General features: G+C 43.2%; 1 protein-coding gene and 4 long non-coding RNA genes across 6 annotated transcripts; all 5 read left to right on the top strand.

Moving 5' to 3' along the window:
- Positions 1–872: 872 nt before the first annotated feature.
- On the top strand, positions 873–22,869 carry LOC121857496 (serine/threonine-protein phosphatase 4 regulatory subunit 3-like). The gene is made up of 7 exons (XM_042353584.1): positions 873–1,116; positions 4,217–4,386; positions 5,064–5,218; positions 5,779–5,835; positions 13,424–13,572; positions 14,516–14,667; positions 21,441–22,869. The coding sequence occupies exons 1-7, from the start codon at positions 1,086–1,088 to the stop codon at positions 21,588–21,590; spliced, it is 864 nt and encodes a 287-aa protein (XP_042209518.1). The 5' UTR covers positions 873–1,085; the 3' UTR covers positions 21,591–22,869.
- LOC121857497 lies at positions 5,865–6,399 on the top strand. 2 transcript variants are annotated; one of them, XR_006087209.1, is made up of 3 exons: positions 5,865–6,115; positions 6,147–6,322; positions 6,363–6,399. It is a non-coding gene; the product is annotated as an uncharacterized LOC121857497 (long non-coding RNA). The 2 variants fall into 2 exon arrangements; XR_006087208.1 differs by having other exon boundaries at positions 5,867–6,115; positions 6,169–6,322.
- On the top strand, positions 6,588–7,197 carry LOC121857498. Its single transcript, XR_006087210.1, has 3 exons — positions 6,588–6,640; positions 6,945–7,054; positions 7,131–7,197. It is a non-coding gene; the product is annotated as an uncharacterized LOC121857498 (long non-coding RNA).
- Positions 22,870–23,421: 552 nt separating the features above from the next.
- LOC121857513 lies at positions 23,422–23,856 on the top strand. The gene is made up of 3 exons (XR_006087225.1): positions 23,422–23,617; positions 23,740–23,773; positions 23,839–23,856. It is a non-coding gene; the product is annotated as an uncharacterized LOC121857513 (long non-coding RNA).
- A 147-nt stretch (positions 23,857–24,003) lies between these two features.
- Positions 24,004–24,965, top strand: LOC121857512. The gene is made up of 3 exons (XR_006087224.1): positions 24,004–24,044; positions 24,320–24,367; positions 24,584–24,965. It is a non-coding gene; the product is annotated as an uncharacterized LOC121857512 (long non-coding RNA).
- The last annotated feature ends 231 nt before the right edge of the window (positions 24,966–25,196 follow it).

Here is a 25,196-nt window from a genome sequence, read left to right as displayed (position 1 = left end):
CCTAACCTAACACTAACCTAACACTAACCTAATCTAACCTAACCTAACACTAACCTAACACTAACCTAACACTAACCTAACCTAACACTAACCTAACACTAACCTAACACTAACCTAATCTAACCTAACACTAACCTAGCACTAACCTAACACTGTATAGCGTGCCTTACAGCACCACCACTATTAGGCCCTAACCTAACACTAACCTAACACTAAACCTAACACTACAGCCATAACGTACCTTACAGCACCACCACTATTGACCCTAACCTAACACTAACCTAACACTAGCCATAATGTACCTTACAGCACCACCACTATTGACCCTAACCTAACACTAACCTAACACTAGCCATAACGTACCTTACAGCACCACCACTATTGACCCTAACCTAACACTAACCTAACTTAACACTAATCTAACTTAACCTAACACTAACCTAACCTAACACTAACCTTAATGTAACTTACAGCACCAGCCACTATTGAACCTAACACTATCCTAACTTAACACTAATCTAACTTAACCTAACACTAACCTAACCTAACACTAACCTTAATGTAACTTACAGCACCAGCCACTATTGAACCTAACACTATCCTAACTTAACACTAATCTAACTTAACCTAACACTAACCTTAACGTGACTTACAGCACCACCACTATTGAACCTAACACTAATGTAACTTAACCTAACACTAACCTTAACGTGACTTACAGCACCAGCCACTATTGAACCTAACACTACCCTAACCTAACACTACCCTAACCTAACACTACCCTAACCTAACACTACCCTAACCTAACACTAACCTAACCTAACTACCCTAACCTAACTTAACACTAACCTAACACTAACCTAACTTAACACTACCCTAACCTAACACTAATCTAACCTAACCATTACCTCACAGCACCTCTACTATCCAACACCGTGGGGGACGAGGTGGGACGTGAGGACTACCCGTCGGCTCAGCTCCTCGCCCTCATCCTGGAACTACTGGCCTTCTGCGTCGAGCACCACACCTACCACATCAAAAACTACATAGTCCAGCGAGATCTGCTCAAACGAATTCTTGTCCTAATGAAAACCAAACACACATTCCTCGTACTTAGTAAGTGAACAGGGTGGTCGGCTGTCCTGTTAGTGAGTCTGTCCTGTTAGTGAGTCTGTCCTGTTAGTTAGTCTAGCCTGTTAGTGAGTCTGTCCTGTTAGTTAGTCTAGCCTGTTAGTGAGTCTGTCCTGTTAGTCAGTCTAGCCTGTTAGTGAGTCTGTCCTGTTAGTTAGTCTATCCTGTTAGTGAGTCTGTCCTGTTAGTGAGTCTGTCCTGTTAGTCAGTCTGTCCTGTTAGTTAGTCAGTCTGTCCAGTATGTATCCAGGGATGTATTTAGCCTCAGTTAGTTAATTAGTCTATCAATTCTTATCCATTGTTGTTTCAAATCTTTTTCTGGGTGTTTTGTTTATATACACACACTGGTCCCTCGATTAACCAGCGGTTCCATTAACGAAATTTCGGTTAACGAATTAGCTCCCATAAGGATTTCAATTCCATTAACGAACAGAACTTCGATTAACGGCAGCCTTACGAGAAACACGCTTTGTTGTGCTCATCGGCTGATCGGCTAGTCCGCCAATACAGTAATTGGTGCTGTGTTTACATTCGTTTCCAGTGGAATAAATATCAAGAAAGTTGTGCTCTTGAATATTTTTTGCATTTTTTATTTTAAAATTATTAGTCATTCTGAAATTTAGTTAACATAATGATAATATACAGTGCATAAATTATTATGAAACACGAAGAAGGTATTAGAACCAGTGAACTCTGTAAAGAATATGGCATGTCATCATCGACTGCCTCTACAATCAGCTGTTTGATATGTAAACAAAGCTGCCGGGAATTGTTTTTTTTTTTTTTACGGGAATTAGCCAACCCGGGCACAGGTCAAACGACCCACAACGGAGCCTGGGGGGCAAAAAAAAAGAACGGAAAGAAATTGTAAATATAGAAAAGAAAGGTTATACTGTATTAATCTACACCACGAAGATGCCGGAAAACCAGCTTTTTAAAGTGAAACAGATTGTAAGAGCATGGAAACACAGAAGAAGGCAGAGCATTCCACAGCTTGGCTGTGTGAGGAAAGAAGGAGGCACTATAACGGGTTATTATAGTGTGACCGACATCCACAGAGAAATGGTGGGTACCGTGGGCAAGACGTGTGTTACGAGCCCACGGCCTTACCGGCAGTACACAGAATGCCAAATCCACCGAACATTGCCCGTTAAAGTACCTGTAATAGAGAGAGAGTGAAGCATCATTGTGGTGAAGAGAAAGGGAAGAAAGATTATCAACTAAAGGAGGAGAGTTAATAAGACGAAATGCCTTTGATTCCACCCTATATAACAGAGCCACCCCAGATATGAGGGCAGTACTCCAAGTTAGGACGAATGAATCCCTTATAAACTTGGAGCAACTGCTCAGGAGTGAAGTAGCTGCGGCATCTGTACAGCATTCCCAACTTTCGGGAGGCAGCTTTAGTTATACTAAGGATGTGTGATTTCCAGGACATATTGGAGGAAATGGTGAGGCCTAACATATTTATTTCAGAATTTGGGAGGATGATAGCGTCCTGAAATGTAATTGGTGGGAGATCGTCTAATTTACAAAGTGTAATTGGTAAATATTGAGTTTTGTTACTATTGAACTTAACCAAGTTTGTATCTCCCCATTCAGAGATGCTGCACAGATCCGCGTTGATAGAAGTAATGATATCAGTTCTAGAAACAGATCTAGTTTGAGAGTTAGGAGGAAGGGGAAAATGTGAGGAAGAGTGAAGAGTAGAATCATCGGCGTAAGAATGGATAGAATTAGTTGTAGTGTGAAGTAAATCATTGATAAAAAGAAGGAAGAGAGTTGGTGAAAGAACAGAACCCTGTGGGACACCACTATTGGTAGAGAAAGAGAGAAATCGATCCCTCGACAACAACTGCCATGGATCGGTTCTCATGGAAGCTAGAGATGAGAGAACAAAGTGGGGGAGAGAAACCAAAAGAGGGAAGTTTAGATAGCAAAGGCTTGTGCCATACCCTGTCAAATGCTTTGGAGATGTCGAGGGCCACGACAAAAGTTTCCCCATAATCCCTAAGAGAGGATGACCAAAGATGGGTGCAATAGGAGAGCAGATCACCAGTAGATCTTGCCTGGCGAAAGCCATACTGGTGATCCGACAAAAGAGAAAGGCGTTCAAGGCGACGGAGAAAATGGGAGTTCAAGATAGTTTCGAAAATCTTAGAGAGGGATGAAGTTAGGACAATGGGGCGTTAGTTAGAGGGATTAGAATGGTTACCCTTCTTCGGGATGGGCTGAACCAAGTAAGTTAAAATACAGTATTCTATTATTTATTATACAGTATACTGTACAGTATAGTTTATATTTAGTGTTTTGTTAATTCTATAACCGATATACAGTACTTTGTATGTATACTTTTTCTGTGAGTTGGAACCAGTGACCCAATATCCCATTGAAATAATAGGTTCAGTTGAGGAATTTTTTGGTTAACATCCGACTCTGTGGAGCCAATTGTGTTCATTAATTGAGGGACCACTGAATATTGTTGTTGTTGTTGTTATTGTTATTATTGTTATTATTATTATTATTATTATTATTATTTAACATCAAAAAACAGCTGGAGTTCCTGCATCATGTTGTGTTATTTGGGTACAATCTTGTGTATGTGTCATGTCACCTACTGTGTCTCATGTCACCTACTGTGTGTCATGTCACCTACTGTGTCATCTACTCTTGTCATGTCACCTACTGTGTCATCTACTCTTGTCATGTCACCTACTGTGTCATCTACTCTTGTCATGTCGTCTACTGTGTTATCTACTCTTGTCATGTCACCTACTGTGTCATGTACTCTTGTCATGTCACCCACTGTGTCATCTACTCTTGTCATGTCATCCACCATGTCATGTCACCTACTGTGTCATCTACTCTTGTCATGTCATCCACCATGTCATGTTACCTACTGTGTTATCTACTCTTGTCATGTCACCTACTGTGTCATCTACTCTTGTCATGTCACCTACTGTGTCATCTACTCTTGTCATGTCACCTACTGTGTTTCATATACTCCTCTCATGCCATGATCTGTGCACCACATGTCGTTTGAACTCACTAACTACCCACCTAACTACTGTGTGTGTGTCGTCAGGTGCTCTCCGGTTTATGAGAAAGATCATCGGTCTCCGCGACGACTTCTACAACCGCCACATCGTCAACTCCAACCTGTTCGCCCCGGTCGTTGACGCATTTGTCCGCAACAACGGTCGTTACAACCTCCTGGACTCTGCCATCATTGAGATGTTTGAATACATTAAAGTGGTGAGTGTGTGAGAGAGTGTGAGAGAGAGAGAGAGAGAGAGTGTGAGAGAGAGAGAGAGAGAGAGTGAAAGAGAGAGAGAGAGAGAGAGTGTGTGAGAGAGAGTGAAAAAGTGAGAGAAAGAGAGAGAGAGAGAGATGAAGATCGAATAATGACATTTATATTAATTTCACATGAGTGTCAAGTCAGGCCTTATGTAAAACACCCAACCTAACTCAACCAAAACCCAACCAAAATCCAACCAAACCCAACCAAAACCCAACCTAACCCAACCAAACCCAACCAAACCCAACCCAGTGATAGTTCCAGCGCATTTCCAGGGATGAGAGATTTCTGGGTAACGAAACAACTCTCTCAAGGCCGGGAACAACCCCCTCCCCACCTCCCCACCCACCCCCATCCCTGGAATATTCCGGATAATGTGCCGCCTCTGACAGTCGTTACCAAAGCCGTAATATTCCAGAATATTCCTATCTTTGGGAGATGTTTCTGGTTTTTGGTGAAGTTATATTTGTAAAGCCATTAAAATTGCCCAAAGATCTGTAGTTTAGAAATACTCAAATTTTGTCACACACACACACACACACACACACACACACACACACACACACACACACACACACACACACACACACACACACCTTTAATGATTGACCCTAATACTCCATCTCATTCACAGGAGGACATAAAGGCGTTGTGGGTGAGCGTGGTGGAAAAGTTCGGAGAGGTGCTCGCCCAGGTAGACTACGTACAAACCTTCCACGCTCTGCGCATGCGTTACGAACAACACCAGGACCGGCTCAAAGACAGAGACAGGGCCGCGTCCCTTGATGGGTAAGTGCCACCTGGCCCTCTACTCTCTTGATGGCTCCTCCACTCGAGTGCCAGATAAACTTTGTCTCTAATGACGTCTGATACGTACAGGGATGTCTCGGAGATTTATACTCACTTCTTTAGGGTCCCATCGGCCACCACTTGTCAGCGTGCTAGGCGTGCCGTAAGTGATGGACGATGGTGGCGTTGTGATGCTAACGTTTACACAATCTCACTCAAAAATAAAAAAAAAACGTCAAAAATCAAACCGAACTAAACCAAGGCAGTGTCCGTATATCTCATCGAGGCTTCCGTTATTTTTTTTTAATTGCGTTCTGCATGCGCGAGATGATTAGTGCTTGCAAGGAAACTGATATATACATAGTTATTGATCTTGACAATATAACCAATGCCATAAAAAAATAACACTGGCTAAACCATGATCCAATAACATTATGTTTTTTTCTTTTTCTTCAATACTGTTGGTCAATATAATTACTTTTGGTTAACACTGGGGGGGGGGGTTATAAGCCCTTGTTCCGTGATGATGTGGTTGTTAACCTTTTCCACACCCCCCATAGGTGTGAAAACGGACCAGCTACACCTGAAACTAAAGATGAAGAGAGTTTGGACAGCAAGTACGTGGTCATTTGCTAGTATTTAACACCTTAACAAAATAAGATTATTGTAGCAGTAAGGTGGATGTGTTTTAGACAGTAGGTGGATGTGTTTTGGACAGTAGGTGGATGTGTTTTGGACAGTAGGTGGATGTGTTTTGGACAGTAGGTGGATGTGTTTTGGACAGTAGGTGGATGTGTTTTGGACAGTAGGTGGATGTGTTTTGGACAGTAGGTGGATGTGTTTTGGACAGTAGGTGGATGTGTTTTGGACAGTAGGTGGATGTGTTTTGGACAGTAGGTGGATGTGTTTTAGACAGTAGGTGGAGTAGGTGGATGTGTTTTGGGCAGTAGGTGGATGTGTTTTGGACAGTAGGTGGATGTGTTTTGGACAGTAGGTGGATGTGTTTTGGGCAGTAGGTGGATGTGTTTTAGACAGTAGGTGGATGTGTTTTGGACAGTAGGTGGATGTGTTTTGGACAGTAGGTGGATGTGTTTTGGGCAGTAGGTGGATGTGTTTTAGACAGTAGGATGTGTTTTGACAGTAGGTGGATGTGTTTTGGACAGTAGGTGGATGTGTTTTGGGCAGTGGTGGATGTGTGGCAGTAGGTGGATGTGTTTTAGACAGTAGGTGGATGTTTTGGACAGTAGGTGGATGTGTTTTGGACAGTAGGTGGATGTGTTTTGGGCAGTAGGTGGATGTGTTTTGGACAGTGGGTGGATGTGTTTAGACAGTAGGTGGATGTGTTTTGGACAGTAGGTGGATGTGTTTTAGACAGTAGGTGGATGTGTTTTGGACAGTAGGTGGATGTGTTTTGGACAGTAGGTGGATGTGTTTTAGACAGTAGGTGGATGTGTTTTGGACAGTAGGTGGATGTGTTTTTGGACAGTAGGTGGATGTGTTTTTGGGCAGTAGGTGGATGTGTTTTGGACAGTGGGTGGATGTGTTTTAGACAGTAGTGGATGTGTTTGGCAGTGGTGGATGTGTTTGGCGTAGGTGGATGTGTTTTGGACAGTAGGTGGATGTGTTTTGGACAGTAGGTGGATGTGTTTTGGACAGTAGGTGGATGTGTTTTGGACATGAGGTGGATGTGTTTTGGACAGTAGGTGGATGTGTTTTTGGACAGTAGGTGGATGTGTTTTGGACAGTAGGTGGATGTGTTTTGGACAGTAGGTGGATGTGTTTTGGACAGTAGGTGGATGTGTTTTGGACAGTAGGTGGATGTGTTTTGGGCAGTAGGTGGATGTGTTTTGGACAGTGTGTGTTTGGACAGTGGTGGATGTGTTTTGGTGGGTGGATGTGTTTTGGACAGTAGGTGGATGTGTTTTGGACAGTAGGTGGATGTGTTTTGGGCAGTAGGTGGATGTGTTTTGGACAGTAGGTTGATGTGTTTGGGCAGTAGGTGGATGTGTTTGGACAGTAGGTGGATGTTTTGGGCGGTAGGTGGATGTGTTTTGGGCAGTAGGTGGATGTGTTTTGGACAGTAGGTGGATGTGTTTTGGACAGTAGGTGGATGTGTTTTGGACAGTGAGGTGGATGTGTTTTGGACAGTAGGTGGATGTGTTTTGGACAGTGGGTGGATGTGTTTTGGGCAGTAGGTGGATGTGTTTTGGGCAGTAGGTGGATGTGTTTTGGACAGTAGGTGGATGTGTTTGGGCAGTAGGTGGATGTGTTTTGAACAGTAGGTGGATGTGTTTTGGACAGTAGGTGGATGTGTTTTAGACAGTAGGTGGATGTGTTTTGGACAGTAGGTGGATGTGTTTTGGGCAGTAGGTGGATGTGTTTTAGAATGGAGTGGATGTGTTTTGGACTGGTGGATGTGTTTTGGGCAGTGGGTGGATGTGTTTTGGACAGTAGGTGGATGTGTTTTGACAGTAGGTGGATGTGTTTTGGACAGTGAGTGGATGTGTTTTGGACAGTAGGTGGATGTGTTTTTGGAGGGTGGATGTGTTTTAGACAGTAGGTGGATGTGTTTTGGGCAGTAGGTGGATGTGTTTTGGACAGTAGGTGGATGTTTTAGACAGTAGGTGGATGTGTTTTGGACAGTAGGTGGATGTGTTTTTAGACAGTGTGGATGTGTTTTGGGGAGGTGGAGGTGACAGTAGGGAGTGTTAGACGGGAGTGTTTTGGACAGCAGGTGGACGTGTTTTGGACAGCAGGTGACGTGTTGACAGAGGTGGAGTGTTTGGACAGGTGGATGTGTTTTGCACAGTAGGTGGATGTATTTTGGACAGTAGCAGTAGGTGGCTGTGTTTTGGACAGTAATGAAGACAGTAAGAAAGTAGTAGACAGTAACAAGACAGTAGTAGACAGTAACAGGACAGTAGTAGACAGTAACAAGGCAGTAATAGACAGTAACAGGACAGTAGTCGATAGTAACAGGACAGTAATAGACAGTAACAAGACAGTAGTAGACAGTAGTAGACAGTAACAAGACAGTAGTAGACAGTAACAAGACAGTAGTAGACAGTAACAGGACAGTAGTAGACAGTAACAGGACAGTAGTAGAACAGTAACAGGAGAGTAGTAGACAGTAACAGGAGAGTAGTAGACAGTAACAAGACAGTAGTAGACAGTAACAAGACAGTAGTAGACAGTAACAAGACAGTAGTAGACAATAACAAGACAGTAGTAGACAGTAACAGGACAGTAGTAGACAGTTACAAGACAGTAGTAGACAGTAACAAGACAGTAGTAGACAGTAACAGGACAGTAGTAGACAGTTACAAGACAGTAGTAGACATAACAAGACAGTAGTAGACAGTAACAGGACAGTAGTAGACAGTTACAAGACAGTAGTAGACAGTAACAGGACAGTAGTAAGTTACAAGACAGTAGTGCAGACAGTAACAGGACAGTAGTAGACAGTAACAAGACAGTAGTAGACAGTAACAGGAGAGTAGTAGACAGTAACAGGACAGTAGTAGACAGTAACAGGACAGTGGTAGACAGTAACAGGACAGTAGTAGACAGTAACAGGACAGTGGTAGACAGTAACAAGACAGTAGTAGACAGTAACAGGACAGTGGTAGACAGTAACAGGACAGTAGTAGACAGTAACAGGACAGTAGTAGACAGTAACAGGACAGTAGTAGACAACAGGACAGTAGTAGACAGTAACAGGACAGTAGTAGACATAACAAGACAGTAGTAGACAGTAACAGGAGAGTAGTAGACAGTAACAGGACAGTAGTAGACAGTAACAAGACAGTAGTAGACAAGTAACAGGACAGTAGTAGAGAGTAACAGGACAGTAGTAGACAGTAAAAGAGAGACAGTAACAAGACAGTAGTAGACAGTAACAAGACAGTAGTAGACAGTAAAGCAGGACAGTAGTGAGACAGTAACAGGACAGTAGTAGACAGTAACAGGACAGTAGTAGACAGTAACAAGACAGTAGTAGACAGTAACAGGACAGTAGTAGACAGTAACAGGACAGTAGTAGACAACAAGACAGTAGTAGACAGTAACAGGACAGTAGTAGACAGTAACAGGACAGTAGACAGTAACAAGACAGTAGACAGTAACAGGACAGTAGTAGACAGTAACAGGACAGTAGTAGACAGTAACAAGACAGTAGTAGAGACAGTAACAAGACAGTAGTAGACAGTAGCAGGACAGTAGTAGACAGTAACAAGACAGTAGTAGACAGAAGCAGGACAGTAGTAGACAGTAACAAGACAGTAGTAGACAGTAACAAGACAGTAGTAGACAATAACAAGACAGTAGTAGACAGTACCAAGACAGTAGTAGACAGTAACAGGAGAGTAGTAGACAGTAACAGGAGAGTAGTAGACAGTAACAGGACAGTAGTAGACAGTTACAAGACAGTAGTAGACAGTAACAGGACAGTAGTAGACAGTAACAGGACAGTAGTAGACAGTAACAGGACAGTAGTAGACAGTAACAGGGCAGTAGTAGACAGTAACAAGACAGTAGTAGACAGTAACAACAAGACAGTAGTAGACAGTAACAGGACAGTAGTAGACAGTAACAGGACAGTAGTAGACAGTAACAGGACAGTAGTAGACAGTAACAAGACAGTAGTAGACAGTAACAGGAGAGTAGTAGACAGTAACAGGACAGTAGTAGACAGTAACAGGAGAGTAGTAGACAGTAACAAGACAGTAGTAGACAGTAACAGGACAGTAGTAGACAGTAACAAGACAGTAGTAGACAGTAACAGGACAGTAGTAGACAGTAACAGGACAGTAGTAGACAGTAACAGGACAGTAGTAGACAGTAACAGGAGAGTAGTAGACAGTAACAAGACAGTAGTAGACAGTAACAAGACAGTAGTAGACAGTAACAGGACAGTAGTAGACAGTAACAAGACAGTAGTAGACAGTAACAGGACAGTAGTAGACAGTAACAGGACAGTAGTAGACAGTAACAAGATAGTAGTAGACAGTAACAGGACAGTGGTAGACAGTTACAAGACAGTAGTAGACAGTAACAAGACAGTAGTAGACAGTAACAGGAGAGTAGTAGACAGTAACAGGACAGTAGTAGACAGTAACAAGACAGTAGTAGACAGTAACAGGACAGTAGTAGACAGTTACAAGACAGTAGTAGACAGTAACAAGACAGTAGTAGACAGTAACAGGAGAGTAGTAGACAGTAACAGGACAGTAGTAGACAGTAACAGAGAGTAGTAGACAGTAACAAGACAGTAGTAGACAGTAACAAGACAGTAGTAGACAGTAACAGGAGAGTAGTAGACAGTAACAGGACAGTAGTAGACAGTTACAAGACAGTAGTAGACAGTAACAAGACAGTAGTAGACAGTAACAGGAGAGTAGTAGACAGTAACAGGACAGTAGTAGACAGTAACAGGATAGTAGACAGTAACAAGACAGTAGTAGACAGTAACAAGACAGTAGTAGACAGTAACAAGACAGTAGTAGACAGTAAATATACAGTAGTACAGCAACACAGTACAAAAGACAGTGGTAAGACAGTAACAGGACAGTAGTAGACAGTAACAAGACAGTAGTAGACAATAACAAGACAGTAGTAGACAGTAACAGGACAGTAGTAACAAGACAGTAGTAGACAGTAACAGGACAGTAGTAGACAGTAACAGGACAGTAGTAGACAGTAACAATACAGTAGTAGACAGTAACAAGACAGTAGTAGACAGTAACAGGACAGTAGTAGACAGTAACAGGACAGTAGTAGACAGTAACAAGACAGTAGTAGACAGTAACAAGACAGTAGTAGACAGTAACAGGACAGTAGTAGACAGTAACAGGACAGTAGTAGACAGTAACAAGACAGTAGTAGACAGAAGCAGGACAGTAGTAGACAGTAACAGGACAGTAGTGAGACAATAACAAGACAGTAGTAGACAGTAACAAGACAGTAGTAGACAGTAACAAGACAGTAGTAGACAGTAACAGGACAGTAGTAGACAGTAACAAGACAGTAGTAGACAGTAACAGGACAGTAACAAGACAGTAGTAGACAGTAACAGGAGAGTAGTAGACAGTAACAAGACAGTAGTAGACAGCAAGATAGTAGTAGACAGTAACAGGACAGTAGTAGACAGTAACAGGACAGTAGTAGACAGTAACAAGACAGTAGTAGACAGTAACAAGACAGTAGTAGACAGTAACAAGACAGTAGTAGACAGTAACAGGACAGTAGTAGACAGTAACAAGACAGTAGTAGACAGTAAACAACAGTAGTAGACAGTAACAGGACAGTAGTAGACAGTAACAAGACAGTAGTAGACAGTAACAGGACAGTAGTAGACAGTAACGTAAAGAATAATGAAGAATTGGTGGTAAGACTGCTGATGAGTGTCTACGACCTGTTTTATGGTGTTTAGGGGTGTTTTATGGTGTTTTATGGTGTTTTAGGGTGTTTTATGGTGTTTTGTGGGTGTTTTATGCTGTTTTATGGTGTTTAGGGGTGTTTTATTGTGTTTTATGCTGTTTTAGGTCGTTTTAGCGTGTTTTAGGGAATTTTAGGGTGTTTGTTTTAAGTTAAATATGGTTTATGTTTGGTTTAGGTTTAATTCTTGTTCTCTCTCATTCTAACACAATCCAACCTGACCCAACCAAACCGAACCTAACCTAACCTAACCTGACCTAACCAAAATTCTTCAGGTAACGTAAGGGTTAGGTTAGGTTGGGTTAGGTTCATTATAGAATAATTTATGTGGCTGGGAATAATTTTACCCTTATTGATGATGTGAAGATTAAACATTCCCTGTGGATACTTTCAGAGGGGTTAATCTATAGGTGAGCACTTGGGGTTAATCTATAGGTGAGCACTTGGGGTTAATCTACAGGTGAGCACTTGGGTTAATCTTCAGGTGAGCACTTGGGGTTAATCTCAGGTGAGCACTTGGGAGTAATCTTCAGGTGAGGACTTTGGGGTAATCACAGGTGAGCACTTGGGGAGCTAATCTTCAGGTGAGCACTTGGGGTTAATCTACAGGTGAGCACTTGGGGTTAATCTTCAGGTGAGACTGGGTTAATCTACAGGTGAGCACTTAGACACAGGTGAGACTTGGGGTTAATCTACAGGTGAGGATCTGGGGGTTAATCTACAGGTGAGCACTTGGGGTTAATCTACAGGTTAGGACTTGGGGGTTAATCTACAGGTGAGCACTTGGGGGTTAATCACAAGTGAGGACTTGGGGGTTAATCTACAGGTGAGCACTTGGGGTTAATCTACAGGTGAGCACTTGGGGTCTACAGGTGAGCACTTGGGGTTAATCTTCAGGTAGGACTTGGGGTTAATCTACAGGTGAGCACTTGGGGTTAATCACAGGTGAGGACTTGGTGGTTAATCTACAGGTGAGCACTTGGGGTTAATCTACAGGTGAGCACTTGGGGGTTATCTACAGGTGAGCACTTGGGGGTTAATCTTCAGGTGAGGACTTGGGGTTAATCTACAGGTGAGCACTTGGAGATCTTCAGGTGAGCACTTGGGGTTAATCTACAGGTGAGCACTTGGGGTTAATCTTCAGGTGAGCACTTGGGGGTTAATCTTCAGGTGAAGCACTTGGGGGTTAATCTTCAGTGAGCACTTGGGAACTTCAGGTGACGGGGTTAATCTTCAGGTGAGCAATTGGGGTTAACAGGTGAGCACTTGGGGGTTAATGACAGGTGAGCACTTGGGGTTAATCTACAGGTGAGCACTTGGGGTTAATCTACAGGTGAGCACTTGGGGTTAATCTACAGGTGAGCACTTGGGGTTAATCTACAGGTGAGCACTTGGGGGTTAATCTTCAGGTGAGCACTTGGGGGTTAATCTACAGGTGAGCACTTGGGGGTTAATCTTCAGGTGAGCACTTGGGGGTTAATCTTGACAGCATAGACACTCGTTCCTGTGTATTGAAAAGCTCATTGATGCTGCACAAGGTGAGGCCAAGTAGTACTGTATGCTAAATGGGTATTGGCCACATTCACTACCTACCTATTAATCCACCCTACATAATAGGTCCTGGTGTAATTTTACTTGGTCCCGGATTATAAAGAACGTTATTGGTTAGGTTAGGTGGCCATTGTGATGCATTTAACTCATAATAGACCAATAGTCGATTATGTTTAAGTGGCATAATAGTACGTGTGTCTTCTCTGCCTTCATCTCCAGGCTGGGGAGTGTTGTGAGAGGCGCCCGGTACAGAAGAGACGTGAGAGATCTGGACGAGGAGGAGGAAATGTGGTTCAACAACGACGAGGAAGAGATCGACGAGACAGAACCCTTACTGGCATCCAGAGACACGACCTTGGCGCCCGTTGGTTAGTTTGGGACGTCTTGTTGGTGACCTGGTAGGGTAATTAGAGTAGTCGCTGGATCGTTAGTGGATTTATCACGTTCATACTGTAGTCAAAAGATGGTTGGTCTATCATAGGAGGGTTGTAATGTCAACCTTGTACACAGGGAATGGTTTTACTATGGTGTATGACCTATGACGCACCCTGTACAGAAGGGACCTATGACACACCCTGTACAGAAGGGACCTATGACACACCCTGTACAGAAGAGATCTATGACACACCCTGTACAGAAGGGACCTATGACACACCCTGGCTGCAGAAGAGATCTATGACACCCTGTACAGAAGGGACCTATGACACACCCTGTACAGAAGGGACCTATGACACACCCTGTACAGAAGGGACCTATGACACACCCTGTACAGAAGGAACCTATGACACACCCTGTACAGAAGGGACCTGTGACACACCCTGTACAGAAGGGACCTGTGACACACCCTGTACAGAAGGGACCTATGACACCCTGTACAGAAGGGACCTATGACACACCCTGTACAGAAGGGACCTATGACACACCCTGTACAGAAGGGACCTATGACACACCCTGTACAGAAGGGACCTTTGACACACCCTGTACAGAAGAGTTCTGTAAACACACCCTGTACAGAAGGGATCTATGACACCCTGTACAGAAGGGACCTGACACCCTGTACAGAAGGGACCTATGACACACCCTGTACAGAAGGGACCTATGACACACCCTGTACAGAAGATCTATGACACCCTGTACAGAAGGGACCTATGACACACCCTGTACAGAAGGGACCTATGACACACCCTGTACAGAAGAGATCTATGACACACCCTGTACAGAAGGGACCTATGACACACCCTGTACAGAAGGATAACCTCTCTCTCTCTCTCTGGGTTTATTAATTATAACTTCATTTTCCTTCATTCTCAGACAAAGTTGACAAGGAGAATGGGAACGGGAAGATGACGGCAGCGACTGGTAAACAAAGCCTCCTGCTGAACAACGGCAACAAAGAGAATAACAACACCGCCAGCACATTGTCTCCTGAGAGCAACAAATCGCCCGTCCCTGCCCGCAAGAAGGTCGGTGTACAGAAGTGTCACTCGTCAATTTTGTCCTTTTTTCTTCAGAAGGGTTACTCTGGGGTCACTTGTCAATTTTTTCCTTTTTTATTCAGAAGGGTTACTCTGGGGTCACTTGTCAATTTTGTCCTTTTTTATTCAGAAGGGTTACTCTGGGGTCACTTGTCAATTTTGTCCTTTTTTCTTCAGAAGGGTTACTCTGGGGTCACTTGTCAATTTTGTCCTTTTTTGTTATTATCGTTACCTATTATTGTTGTTATCGGTCATTATCATAACCACTTATTATCATCATTATTATTATCACTATTATTATTATCATCAACATAAGAACGTTAAGAATGGATGAAACAGTAACTTTTGGCCCATACTAGGCAGGAGGCCACATCTACACCCAACCCCTATGGTCCATACTAGGCAGGAGGCCCCATCTAAACCCAACCCCTCTGGTCCATATGCCAGGCAGGAGGCCACATCTACACCCAACCCCTATGGTCCATACTAGGCAGGAGGCCACATCTAAACCCAACCCCTCTGGTCCATACTAGGTAGGAGGCTCCATCTACACCCAACCCCTATGGTCCATACTAGGCAGGAGGCCCCATCTACACCCAACCCCTATCACTCATATATCCATCCAGCCTGTGTTTGAAGCTATCCAGCATATTCGAGTTAATGATGATGTTTGGTAACTTGTTCCACTCATGTTTACCTATCTCGCGCCTAAATCTAAATTTGTCTAATTTAAAACCATTGTTAAGAGTTTGCTCCTGGTTCTATAGTTTAAGTACCTTTATTATATCACCTTTGTTTAGCCCTTACTTCCATTTATACACCTCTTATCATATCGCCCCTCACTCTACGTCTCTCGAGGGAGTGCAAATTAAGATGCTTTAACCTGTCTCTCTACTCAAGGTTCTTAATGCCCGGGATTAGTCTTGTCATTCTCCTCTGAATTCTTTCTAGGGATGCTATATCCATTCTGTAGTACGGTGACCAGAATTGAACTGTGCAATCCAAGTTAAGTCTCACAAGCACAAGATATAGTTTCAGGATGACCTCCCTAGTCTTGTAACTAACACTCCTTTGTACGAATCCAAGTGCTTTATTAGCCTTGTTTCGAACAAATACACATTGTTTGCTTGGTTTAAAATTCCTGCTTATCATTACTCCTAAATCTTTCTCACAATCGGATTTCTCTATAACATTATTGTTCATCTGGTATCTGTTTTCCCTGTTTACATCTAGACAGTACTTTACATTTTTCCACCTTGAATTTCATCTGCCATTTTTCAGACTATTGAAAAATTTGTTTAGATCTTCCAGTAGTTTTGCAGAGTCATCGTCAGATTTAATTACACGTCCTATTTTAGTGTCATCAGCAAATTTACTATGTTGCTGTCTACGCTGACATCTGTCATATATACAGTATATATAATAAATAGTAATGGTCTAAGTATCGAGCCTTGGGGTACTCCACTAGTGACGTTGCTCCAATCGGATTTAGTGCCGTTAATGCTCACTTGCTGTTTCCTGTCCAGTAACCACGCCCTAATCCATTTTAGAATATCTCCTCCAATGCCATGAGCCTCCACTTTTTGTATTAGTCTTTCGTGGGGGACTGTCGAAGGCTTTGCTAAAGTCGAGGTATACCGCATCATTATTGTGCCCGTCGTCCACTGACTTGAAAACAGCTGAAAAGAATGTTACTAGATTAGTTAGACATGAACGCCCGTTTGTGAAGCCATGCTGGGAATCATTGATCAACTTGTGCTTCTCCAGGTGGTTTCGAATAGAGTTTGAAATGATTGCTTCCAATAATTTGCCTGCAATTGATGTTAAACTGATTGGGCGGTAGTTAGAGGATAGTGATCCATCTCCCTTCTTGAAAATTGGTATAACATTCGCTATCCTCCAGGATTCTGGTACAACACCTCGTTTTTAAGGACATGTTAAACAACTTTACTAGGGCATACTAAGCTCTTCCTTACATTCCTTTAATACTCTGGCAAATATCTCATCAGGACCTGGCGACTTATTAGGCTTTAGTTTGTCTATTTGCTTACTAACATCGTTACAAGTCACTACTGTCTCGCTTAATCTATTTACTTCACTATCTCCGTATATAGTCGGTGCCTCGGGTATCATGTTTAAATTTTCAGTGGTGAAAAATACCTGCTCAAATTAATTATTGTTAGTTTCTCCATAGTTACCAGTTAGCTCGCTGGTATTGGTCCAATCTTTTCTCATGTTTTAGTTTGATACATTTCAAAGAATCCCTTGGGGTTTGACTTCGCCTCCCTTGCTACTTTCAGTTCATTATTCCTCTTTGTTTTTCCTATCTCGGTCTTAACCCTACCGGCCAATACCTTATAATAATCTCGGAGGTAAACTTCACCACGATTTATTCTCCTACCTATAGCCTTCCTTTGTCCAATAATATTCTTTAAATAATTATTTATTCATTTAGGGTCATTGTTGTTTGATCTGAGTTTTCTGTATGTTATGTTCTGCCTTTGTGCATTAAGTAACTCATTATTTAAATTCTTGTTGTGGAACTCGTCAACCTCAGATCTCGTGATCAGGTCATCCTCAACCGTCATATTTTGTGAGGGTGTCGTTGTCAGGTCTCCGGGTAAAGTGAGCTCGGTGTTAGGTCAATTAGTCGCCAGGTCAATTAGTCGCTAGGTCAATTAGTCACCAGTCAATTAGTCGCCAGGTCAATTAGTCGCTAGGTCAATTAGTCGCCGGTCAATTTGATATGAATGGTTTACAATTTGAACCTAACCTAACATTCACAGAGCGCGATATAGGATTGTGCATTGCCTTGTGTTATCTATTTCTGGCTATATTTTGTTGAGTAGTGACCGTGTTATCTTGTGATATCCTCTCTTCTTGTTGTTTGTCACCCTTGGAAATCCCTGGCTTTTGAGTCTCCTGTTTTAAAGATCCTGATTAGGTTGGCCAGGAATAGCTTGACCGGCGACAAATTGACCGGACGCCAGTGAGGTCGCCCTCTGTGGGTACATTGTGTGAGGTCCATCCCCAAGTGTGATACCCCTTCTCTTAGCTGCCTTTTCAACCTATCAAAGTTTGTCCTTCTGAAAACAGGGACTTTAATGGAATTTTCCTTGTGACTGACATTGTTTACTTTGAGTCTCACTTCTTTGTGATCGCTGTTGGCAAGTTCGTTCCCGACCATGACATTAGTAATGAGGTTTTCTCTGTTTTACCCCTGTTTTACCCCGGGTGGGTTTGGTTATATGTTGACTTAGGAAACAGTCCTGAACTGTTCAAGAAAATCCTCTGATTCTGAGTTACCTGTAAGGTCAATCCAATCTATTTGGCTCAAGCTAAAGTCGCCTACTATACAGACTTTGTTGTGTCTGGAAGCCCTGCGCATTTCCCAAATAAGTCGTTCATTAACTGTATCAAGATTAGGAGGTCTATATATTACTGCTGTGATTAATTTTTCCCTGCCGTCTATTAATTCTATTTGAATTATTTCTGTATTCAGTTCAGATTTTATTACCTTATTTATTTCACACTTCAGATTATCCCTGACATAGATTGCTACTCCGCCTCCTTTCCTAATCTGCCTATCGGTATGGAATAATTTGTAACCTGCAATTTGGTATTCGACAGGTAACTCTCGTGAGTCTAGGTTGATCCATGTTTCGGTGAATGCCATAACTGTATATCAATTTTTTCGGTACATACCAACGGCCAACGCCCTAATTTCATCCATTTTGTTTCTCATACTTCTACTGTTTGCGAAGTAGACGTTTAAGTTAGTCGTGAACTGGGTCCTCTCTTTGACACGTTTAGGTTTTAACTCGGTCTAATTTAGTTTTGTCATCATTCCTAACACTACTTCCCTGTAACCTTTCACTCTGTTTACCCGCTCCCACTGCAGTATCCTCCTCCTCTGTGCCCATATGCTCCCCTAGCAGTTTAAAGACATCGACATCTTTTGAACTGCCCTCTTGAGAGAGCCAGCCAGGGTTGTCACCCCATCCCTAGCAAAAAAGTCTCTTCTGCCGTAGAAGTTGTCCCAATTGTCAATGAATGGGACTGATATTGACTTGTGATATCTGTCAAGACAGCCGTTGACACCAACTGCCCTTGACAACCATTCATTGCCAACTCTCCTTCTAGACAGGACACCACATATGATAGGGATCCCTCCCTTCAACCTAATACGTTCTATCGCTGTCTTGAACTTATCAAGAAGCTCCTCACTCCTACACCGGCCAATATCGTTGCCTCCTGCACTAAGGCAGATAATGAGTTTGTTCCCATTATCAGACAAGATATTGTCCATCCTGTCAACTATATCCCCCACCCCAGCCCCTGGCAAACACACCCTCATCCTATTTTTATTTCTACCACAAAAAGCTCTATCCAGGTACCATACCTGGGAATCGCCAACATTTAAGGTTTCCGTACCTTCCCTCCCAGCCCTGTCCCTGACTAACTTAACGTCCAATTCGTCCATCAAAGGACTAAAAGAGATTTTACACTTAGCTGTTGTCGTTTCCTTGGCGTCTTTTTTCACCACCATTTTGGTTGTTCTCTCAACCTTCCATTTACCTGAGCCTTCATCAGACACGGGACTTTCCTTGTCTCGTGTCTTCCTCCTCACAATCACTTCCTTTAATTTCAAGTTTTCGTCCTTGACCTTCACTAACTCGGCCCTCAGAAGGACACAGACCTGCTCACAAGTGGCATTAGCTATTACTGACAATTGATCCCAAAGGAGCTAAGTCAAATGTGACCTCTCCTCCAGCAAGGGGATGAGACACCTCTCTACGAACATACGCCTCAGGAACTCTCCATCATCCAAACACGATCCTTGATGGGGTTAGGTTAGGTTATGTGAAGTCAGGTTAGGTTAAGTAATGTTAGGTTATGTAAAGTCAGGTTAGGTTAAGTAAGGTTATGTTAGGTTATGGTAAGAGTATGCCAGGTTTCAGACTGTTGTAGGGTAAAGCTGTACAGTACAAATGTTGGATGTTAGGGCCAGGGTGATTAGGACCTAATCCAACCTATCCTAACATGACTTAACCTAATCTATCCTAACATGATTTGATCTAACCTAACATCACTGAACCCAGTCATGGGCCACATTATGATTTAGGTATTTTTCTGCGGGCCAACCCACCAAAATTTATATCCTACCTCACCCAAAAGTTATGTTAATATTGTATTGTCACGGCCAGTGAAGCAGTTTATCCTCCCGTCCACCTTATGATATTTTCAGTTTACAATCACGGTCTTTTTCCCATTCATGAAACAAATCCATCATCATAATTTTTAAGTAATATGTTAATGTTTCTTGGCATTTAACACTAGATGAGTGAAGCAGTGTATGAATACATTGGTTTTTCCTACAGTTGCAGCATTTGTCTTACTTATGAGACACACCCACCAGAATAATGACAATGTTAATATATGAGGAACCACAATGAAACAACCTACAGACACATGTATTTATTTTACTATATACATATGGAGAGACCTAATCAGACAGTAATGAATAGATGTACAGATGCCGTAGCTACTTCACTCCTGTACAGTTGGTTCAAGTATATAAGGGATTCATTCGTCCTAACTTGGAGTACTGCTCTCATATCTGGGGTGGCTCTGTTATATAGGGTGGAATCAAAGGTATTTCGTCTTATTAACTCTCCTCCTTTAGTTGATAATCTTTCTTCCCTTTCTCCTCACCACAATGTTGCTTCACTCTCTCTTTTACAGGTACTTTAACGGGCAATGCTCGGTGGACTTGGCATCCTGTGTACCGCCGGCGGCTCGTAACACACGTCTTGCCCGCGGTGCCCACCGTTTCTCTGTGGATGTCGGTCACACTATAATAACCCGTTATAGTACCTCCTTCTTTCCTCACACAGCCAAACTGTGGAATGCTCTGCCTTCTTCTGTGTTTCCATGCTCTTACAATCTGTCTCACTTTAAAAAGCTGGTCTTCCGGCATCTTGGTGGTGTAGATTAACACAGTATAACCTTTTTCTTCTCTATTTTCAATTTCTTTCTGTTCTTATTTTTTTGCCCCCTGGGCCCCGTTGTGGGTTGTTTGACCTGTGCCCGGGTGGGCTAATTCCCGTAAAAAGTAAGAAAGAAAAAGAAGATAGAACAGACAGCCAGGCATGAAGGATGAGGTAGTATGGAGAGAGACAGTCTGTCAACCTTAGTTAATTCCCAAGTGACTCACTGCCACGTAGCAGCTAATCCATCAAGACCCGTAAACTCACACGTTAAAATGTTTATATTGTTGACTATTTATACTTATTTCACTGTTACATTATCATAGTTACTTACTCTTATGTGATGAAACAGTAATGAATTGTTTGTGAAGATTATTCCTTTAATAAATATTGCTTTACTCACCATAAACTGGCTGCATCTACCTGAACTGCTGGCCACATTAAATACAATTTATCAATCACTCTGGGGGATGCACAAATACACGATTCAGGCTGTGGGTTGCCAATGCCTGACTTGACAAGACTTAACCTAACCTAAATTACAAAATGGTTCTTCCTTATTTATTTATTTATATTTTTTACTTCAGGTTTAGACTTGTGAGAAAAGTTGCCATAGTTATGTTTGTAAATACTGTGGAGGCTAATGCCATTATGGGTGACTGTAAATATAAAGTTACGAGTCCAACTAAAAAGTATGACTTGAGAAGGTTATAGTAGTGTGTGTGAGGTAGACTGTTTCTGTAAAGGTAAACACTTATGCCCTTGTTTCAGGTGAGTCTTGTGGCTTATGACGAAAATTCTGATGAAGAAGAAGACGAAGAAGAGGAGGAGGAAGTTGGGGAGGAAGATCAGGAGGAGGAGGAAGAGGAGGAGGATGGTAATATTCCGTCTGCCAAGAGACCACGATTAAGCAGCGATTGAGGGCGTACGAGCGGCTGAATCGGCAGTCTGTAAACTATGGGTTTGGCCGTGGTGCAGTGGGCAGGGTCATGGGCGACTATCACCCACCCCAGGAGGCAGGCACCGCCGCCGGCCCATCCAAGCTGCACCCACTGCCCACCCGCCCACCTCGTGTACATAACCCGCACAATGCCTCACATCCACGTGTACAAATCCTTCTGTATATGTGAGCCAGCAGCAGCTCTGGGCCCCACTGGACCCGTGCCACCGTGACCAAGAAATAATGGACATTTTAATGGAATATTTTTATATAGTGTAAAATTGTTATTGACAGTGTTAGTACTAGTGTGTGTGTGCTGAGGGCCTAGAGACGGTAGTGAGGCCAGACATTAAAGGGAGCAAGATTGCACGGACTCTACCCTCTCTCTCACTGCCCCGCGACGTCCCGTTGCCGCGAAGGCCCCCGCGTGGCGACCCCCTCCCCCGAGAGAGACCGGCGGGTGCATCGCTCGGAGGCACGGCGGGGCTGCTCCTCCGTGACTCGCGCGATCAGCAGCTAAGATAATCTCAGTATTGTGTCTCGCAAGTTTTAGTACCTGTCGTCTTGCAAGAAAGAGTCCAAGAACGCGTACGGTAGTGGGCGAGGACGCACGCGGGGGGGCGAGCCGGGCGTGCGGACAAGATGGCTGGCAACACCGGTAGATGGCAACACAGAAATGCATTTACAATCATCACAGAATGTTGTCATCAACCATCTCATTCATCATTACACTTCATGCTCTTTATCATCTCTACTCTACTGTCTTGAGAGAACATTCACATCTTAAAGACCATCATTATGGCCCTTCATGAGGACATGTAGGGACCACTTATCTCTCTCTCTCTCACACGTGCCACGACTTTACCTTCTTTATCCAGGGTTCAGTTAACCACAACACCAGATGTACAGTTTGTCTGAGCTGGTAGAGCGGTGCTGTACGTCCATGACAGGTGCCGTCACCGTCAAAAGTCAAGCCATATTTATACATTTGTTGACCTACACCTTGAAATACAGTACAGGTACAGAGAAACAGTACAGTGTTGTGACTTGTTACCTGGGCTACAGACATAGTAGTGTGTTAAGAACTTGCTCTTGTAAAAGTTAGTGACCTGTAATCAGAGGTAACTATTATCAGGCTATAGCTCGTGTGAGATCTTCCTGGAAAATGAAAACACTCGGAGAGATTTCTTCCATTTCTCTTGACTCAGCTCGTTGACTGATGATCGCACACGTAGAGCTCGACGATAGGTAGACCATGCCCCCACAGACAGCTCGGCGATAGTAGACCATGTCCCCCCACCCACCCACAGACAGCTCGATGATAGGTAGACCATGTCCCCTTACCCACCCACAGACAGCTTCGACGATAGGTAGACCATGTCCTCCCCCCACAGACAGCTCGACGATAGGTAGACCATGTCCCACCCCCACAGACAGCTTGGACGATAGGTAGGAGGTAGACCATGTCCCACAGACAGCTCGACGATGGGTAGACCATGTCCTCCCCAGACAGCTTGACGATAGGTAGACCATGTCCCCCACAGACAGCTTCGATGGGTAGACCATGTCCCCCCACACCCAGACAGCTCGACGATAGGTAGACCATGTCCCACCCCCACACACACTGCTCAACAGAGGGAATGGATTTGCTCAGTAACTCCTGGACAAGAGAATCAGTTTGAGAGAATGATGTCCTCAGGGTTGGCATGTGGTGAATTAGAGTCCCAGTTCTAACCCAGGTTCCCTGTTCTAATAGGTTCCAGTTCTAATAGGTTCCCCTGTTCTAATAGGTCCCAGTTCTAATAGGTTCCCTGTTCTAATAGGTCCAGTTCTAATAGGTTCCCCTGTTCTAATAGGTTCCAGTTCTAATAGGTTCCCTGTTCTATGGTCCTAGTTCTAATAGGGTTCCAGTTCTAATAGGTTCCCCTGTTCTAATAGGATCCCCTGTTCAATAGGTTCCCCTGTTCTAATAGGTTCCAGTTCTAATAGGTTCCCCCTGTTCTAATAGGTCCTAGTTCTAATAGGTTCCAGTTCTAATAGGTTCCCTGTTCTAATAGGTTCCCCTGTTCTAATAGGTTCCAGTTCTAATAGGTTCCCCTGTTAGGTTCCAGTTCCCCCTGTTCCCAATAGGTCCTAGTTCTAATAGGTTCCCCTGTTCTAATAGGTTCCCTGTTCTAATGGGTTCTGTTCTAATAGGTCCCCTGTTGTAATAGGTCCTAGTTCTAATAGGTTCCCCTGTTCTAATAGGTTCCCCTGTTCTAATAGGTTCCCCTGTTCTAATAGGTCCTAGTTCTAATAGGTTCCCCCTGTTCTAATAGGTTCCCCTGTTCTAATAGGTCCCAGTTCTAATAGGTTCCAGGTTCTAATAGGCCCCAGTTCTAAAAGGTTCCCCTGTTCTAATGGGTCCCAGTTCTAATTGGTCCCAGTTCTAATAGGTTCCAGTTCTAATAGGTTCCCAGTTCTAATAGGTCCCAGTTCTAATTGGTCCCAGTTCTATAGGTTCCAGTTCTATAGGTTCCCCTGTTTTAATGGGTCCCAGTTTTAATAGGTTCCCAGTTCTAATAGGTTCCCCTGTTCTAATGGGTCTCAGTTTTAATAGGTTCCCCAGTTCTAATAGGTTCCAGTTCCTAATAGGTTCCCTGTTCTACGTGGTCCCAGTTTTAATAGGTTCCCAGTTCTAATAGGTCCCAGTGTACAGTCCTGTGTCTAGGTCCCAGTTCTATAGGTTCCCTGTTCTAATGGGTCCCAGTTTTAATAGGTTCCCAGTTCTAATAGGTTCCCCTGTTCTAATGGGTCCCAGTTTTAATAGGTTCCCAGTTCTAATAGGTTCCAGTTCTAATAGGTTCCCCTGTTCTAATGGGTCCCAGTTTTAATAGGTTCCCAGTTCTAATAGGTCCCAGTTGTAATTGGTCCCAGTTCTAATAGGTCCCAGTTCTATAGGTTCCCCTGTTCTAATGGGTCCCAGTTTTAATAGGTCCCAGTCCTAATAGGTGACACATAATCCAACCATTACAAATTGAAGTTGTTAAGGGCTTGAAACCCATTAGGAGAGCCCCAGTTCCAATGGTTGGGTTAGGTTAGGTTGGGGCCTGTTCGTTACCTAGACCTGTTTGGTTAGTCACCACCCGTCTTGGGGCAATCATCGAAAAGACTTACGTACGACCTGGGGGTAAAAAAAAAACTACTTCCTTCCTTCTATTGTATTTTCCTTGGCATACCCCATACCAAGATGCCCCAGGTTTTCAGGTCCTGGTAAATAAGGCAGGCTCGAAATACAGCAGCGACCAATAGACCGGAGTGTATACGTTGAGTTAGTTTTAAAATTTGTGTTGGGTCAATTTTTTTTTTTTTTTTTAGACATTCGGACAACAGGGATCATAATTACACATTATCCTGGATTCACTACTACTACTACTACTACTTCTACTACTACTACTACTTCTACTTCTACTATTTTGTAAGGGAATATACTTGAGGTCTTTGATTATTTCCTGATTTGCATTTGGTTAGTCTCCAAAGCTACTAATCCTACTTCCCCAAAATTGGAACACTCTCTACGGTACCAGTCGAGTCGTGTGGTAAAGGAA

This window comes from Homarus americanus, unplaced genomic scaffold, assembly GCF_018991925.1.
Source record: "Homarus americanus isolate GMGI-L3 unplaced genomic scaffold, GMGI_Hamer_2.0 scaffold19065, whole genome shotgun sequence".
Classification (NCBI taxonomy): domain Eukaryota; kingdom Metazoa; phylum Arthropoda; class Malacostraca; order Decapoda; family Nephropidae; genus Homarus; species Homarus americanus.
The sequence above is the reverse complement of the archived record's forward strand: the minus strand, read 5'-3'. Positions and strand labels throughout refer to the sequence as shown.